Here is a 4,205-nt window from a genome sequence, read left to right as displayed (position 1 = left end):
ACACAAACTCTGTGTTTTTCTGACTGTCCAACAAGTGCTTCTGAAACAAAACATCAATGCATTAAAGAAATAGTCTGTGGTATGAAAATACTGTACAACTTTATGATTGACCCAGTGTAAACATATTTACACGTGTCATATAAAAGGATACCTTTTTTTGGAAAGCAAAGACAAAAAATATATATATATATCATGTTTTTTTTTTTTTTCAAAAGTTCATCAAAGTTTGAGAAAGGTAAAAAAAAAAAAATCTCAGAAGCTCAGCCCGCTGACTCCTGCCCCTCAGTTAGTTCATGACTCTGGACCCCTCCGGCCCCAGGCTCAACCGGAACGCAACCGGCCCCCCCAACAACCCCTCCAGTCGCTGCTGGGTCACGCTCCACTCACAGCTCATCAGCCAGGCCTCACTAGCTTTCAAAATAACCAGGCACAAATCAGCCCGAACGTCCAGTGTGTCCCGTCTGTTCACCCGGCGTTCCAGCGGCGGTGGTGGTGGTGGTGGTGGTCGTCGGGACCGCTCTCCCCCTCCCCCTCCCCCTCCCCCCTCCTCCTCCTCCGCCTCACACCTTGGTGGCCAGAGACTGGATCTCGGACTTCTGCGTCTGGGCGCTCAGCGTGGAGGACATGGAGCTGATCTGGCCGTGCATGGCCTTCTTCAGGTTGAGCAGACACAGGCACTGGGAGCGGAAGCGCAGGTCGAAGAAGGCGTAGAGGAAAGGGTTGAGGCAGCTGTTGACGTAGGCCAGGCAGGTGGCGTACGGATGCGCCAGCAGCAGGAAGCGCAGCAGGCCGCAGGAGCTGGGCGCCAGATTCAGGTAGGTCAGCGCGTCCATGCTCTTCAGCAGGTGGAAGGGCGTCCAGCAGATGGCAAACACCACCACCAGCGTGGTGATGATCTTCAGCAGCCGCTTCTTCTTCTGGTCCTCCTTGCGCAGGTTGTTGAAGTGGCGCGTGACCGTGCAGCCGATGAAGCAGTAGAAGATGGTCATGGCCAGGAAGGGCAGCAGGAAGCCCAGCGCCGACGACGAGAGGCTGAGGCCGGCGATCCACAGCGACTCGTGCCGCTGGTTCAGCGTGACCATGCTGAAGTCCATGGCGCAGGTGGTGCGGTTGCCGTCGTCCACCGTGGTGCGGAAGAGCAGCGTGGGCAGCGCCAGCAGCCCGGACAGGAGCCAGATGGCCCCCAGGGAGGCCAGCATGGTCCCGCGGGACCGCAGCCGGCTGCTGGACAGCGAGTGCACGATGGCCAGGTAGCGGTCGAAGCTGAGGCAGGTGAGGCAGAAGACGCTGGCGTACATGTTGACCAGCACCACGTAGCTGCTGATCTTGCACAGGGCCACACCGAAGGGCCAGTGGTAGCCCAGCGCCGTGTACACGGCCCACAGGGGCAGGGTCACCACGAAGGTCAGGTCGGCCAGGGCCAGGTTGCCGATGTAGACGTCGGCCGCCCGGCGCTTGGACTTTGACCTCCAGACGGTGAAGATGACCACGCCGTTGCCCGACAGGCCCAGGATGAAGATGAGCATGTAGAGCACGGGGATGAGGGAGTAGGAGGGCTCCCACTCGGAGTAGTCGCACGCCGTGTCGTTGTCGTCGTAGTACTCGTAGGCGTCTCCATAGTCCATGGTGGTGGCCTCCATGCTGTGCTTGGGAGTTTGCAGCCAAAACAAACCAGAAAATGTTCAGAAAAATCCTTAGAGCTCTGAAAAGGTTTCTTGGTAAATTCCCACCAGGCTTCTTCAATGGACAGAGAGAGAGAGTTTTAAGTTAATGTAAACTCTGGTGACAAATCGAGATAGTAGAGCTGGCTGGCTGCTCTGGCTGCTCTGGAGTGACTGTGGAGAGTGGCGGTTGTGTATGAGCGTGAGGGTCGGCGCTGCATGCCTTTTTAAACTCAACCCTCCACACCCCTGGGTCCCTCCCAGCGCAGCCCCCTCCCCCATTCAAACACTTGGTCCCGCAGCCCCACCCGGCGCGCCCCCTCTCCCCTCTCCCTCCCCTCCCTCCTCCTCCTCCTCCTCCTCCTCCGCGTCTCTCTCCCCCCGCACCGCGGCGGGGGGATCAGGAGCTTTTCTGCGTAGAAAAATAAAACGATCTGAAATAATATACGCTGTTTATCGATGTACGAGACGATTCATTCTGAAATATTCCATTCAATTATTATTGATAATTGCGACTCTTATTTATACTTTTAGTGGACATCAATTAAAATATGTTATAAGCTGTTTGTTTAATTGCATACACGGCTGTCTGTTCTGGTGGTTTTCTGCAGAAACAGAAGATATGAAACATGTCCTAAACAAGCCTGGGCAGGCAGGTTTATTGTTTTACATCACAATCCCCAACAGATCGGACTTCATTAGGCAACATTTAGTCAAATAGGCATCGTTAACTACTAGAGCCACTTCTGACTAATGTATGCTGAAACAGACCGAAACAAGCCTATAGCAAGATCCAATATTTAAAACACGTTGCAAAGTATGTTTCTGCTGAATGTTATTAGATCGACATTGCATCGCGAACTGTTTGATGATCAGATTAAATGTAAATGGAGAGGTGTTTAAATTCAATTCTCAAGTCTGGGGATCTATTTACATGTGAAAGAGACAAGCAAACAGACAGGTTTAAACAATTCAAAAGGAAATTTCACATTGCCGCTATCGTTGGCTTACTTATGAGGGGCCTAACTTATTCAAAACGAGTGTAGTGGGCTCCAAAGTTACAACAGGTTAAACAAACCTGTTGGATTTGATTTTATTCCTACTAAGGGGAATTAGGATCTTTGCATTAATTTCATACAACTTCCTTCCTGTTTCGCCAATATATTTAGTTGGCATATTCAACTTAAGAGTAAAGTAACGTGACAAGGAATAGTGAGTATATGTCTCCAAAGCAGCTTTTCCACCACATCACTGGACAATGAATGAATGAAAGCATGAAACATAAAACCAAATGAGTTTGGCATTGAAATCAATAAACAAAATAACCTTGTGCTATCAATGCATGTATCCTCTCCCAAATCAGTCAAAATCGTCTGAGGAATTAATCTTACATAATCCACTTTTAAATATTTGTCTTGCGGTTAATCAAGATCCAAGCATCCTTAATCAGACACCGTTATCATCCCCGCCAGGGAAAACGCGCCTCCTAGCGGTAATTAAAGAGAGCTGCCTTTATGACCAACTACTACATTTATTTATTAGCCTGTCATGAGTGGCTACAGGTTAAAGATGATCACCTCTGGAACCAGGCACAATTCTGTAAAACAATACAGTGCACTCATCTGACGAATATACTGTGGTGGTCTATCCTACATCAATCTATGCATGGCCATGCATGGTGGGCAAGGGTGGGGGCTGGTGTGCACATGGGGGGGGATCTGGGTGCAGGGGGGATTTAGGGGTGTTGGAGCCAGCTGGGAGGAGCCAAGCACATCAAATGCTTTACCCCTCTCCCACTATCTGATGTGGTTGGCACCTAATTGCTATGGAGACAACACTACTGCTGCAGCAGTCTCCAAGAGCCAGTGTGGGGTGTGTGTGTGTGTGTGCATGTGCGTGCATGTGTGTGTGTGTGTGTGTGTGTGTGTGTGTGTGTGTGTGTGTGTGTGTGTGTGTGTGTGTGTGTGCGTGTGTGTGTGCGTGTGTGTGTTTGTGTGTGTGTATGTGTGTGTGTGTGTGTGTGTGTGTGTGTGTGTGTGTGTGTGTGTGTGTGTGTGTGCATGTGTGTGTGTGTGTGTGTGTGTGTGGTGTAGTTTGACTTTGATTTCTCAAAGTCGATTTCTGCATTATTGCATTCCACCCTCAACATCTCATTTAAATCCTATCAATGCTCCAATAGCCAATAGTGTGTTTCCATTTCCTTTCAAAATATTTTCTTTAACTTTCAGGCACTCACACACAGACACACAGACACACAGACAAACAGATGCAGACACACACACACACACACACACACACACACACACACACACACACACACACACGCACGCACGCACGCACGCACACACACACACACACACACACACACACACACACACACACACACACACACACACACATGCACACACACACACACACACACAAACACACACACACACATACACGCACCAGGTGGGTCCCCTTCTATCTCGCTCCCTAGGGAGAAGATTGGACGCCTGCTGCTAGCAGGCCTAGGATCTGTTAGATAAATAAATTAACAAATAA

At 50.0% G+C, this 4,205-nt stretch overlaps 1 protein-coding gene across 1 annotated transcript; it reads right to left on the bottom strand.

The window, feature by feature from the left end:
* Positions 1 to 560: 560 nt before the first annotated feature.
* Positions 561 to 1,735, bottom strand: aplnra (apelin receptor a; the record flags this gene model as incomplete). The annotated part of the gene is made up of 1 exon (XM_084467645.1): positions 561 to 1,735. The coding sequence occupies exon 1, from the start codon at positions 1,638 to 1,640 to the stop codon at positions 561 to 563; it is 1,080 nt and encodes a 359-aa protein (XP_084323771.1). The 5' UTR covers positions 1,641 to 1,735.
* Positions 1,736 to 4,205: the final 2,470 nt, after the last annotated feature.

Source organism: Micromesistius poutassou (genome assembly GCF_964030765.1).
Source record: "Micromesistius poutassou genome assembly, chromosome: 5".
Lineage (NCBI taxonomy): Eukaryota > Metazoa > Chordata > Actinopteri > Gadiformes > Gadidae > Micromesistius > Micromesistius poutassou.
This window is presented reverse-complemented; position numbering and strand designations above follow the sequence as displayed.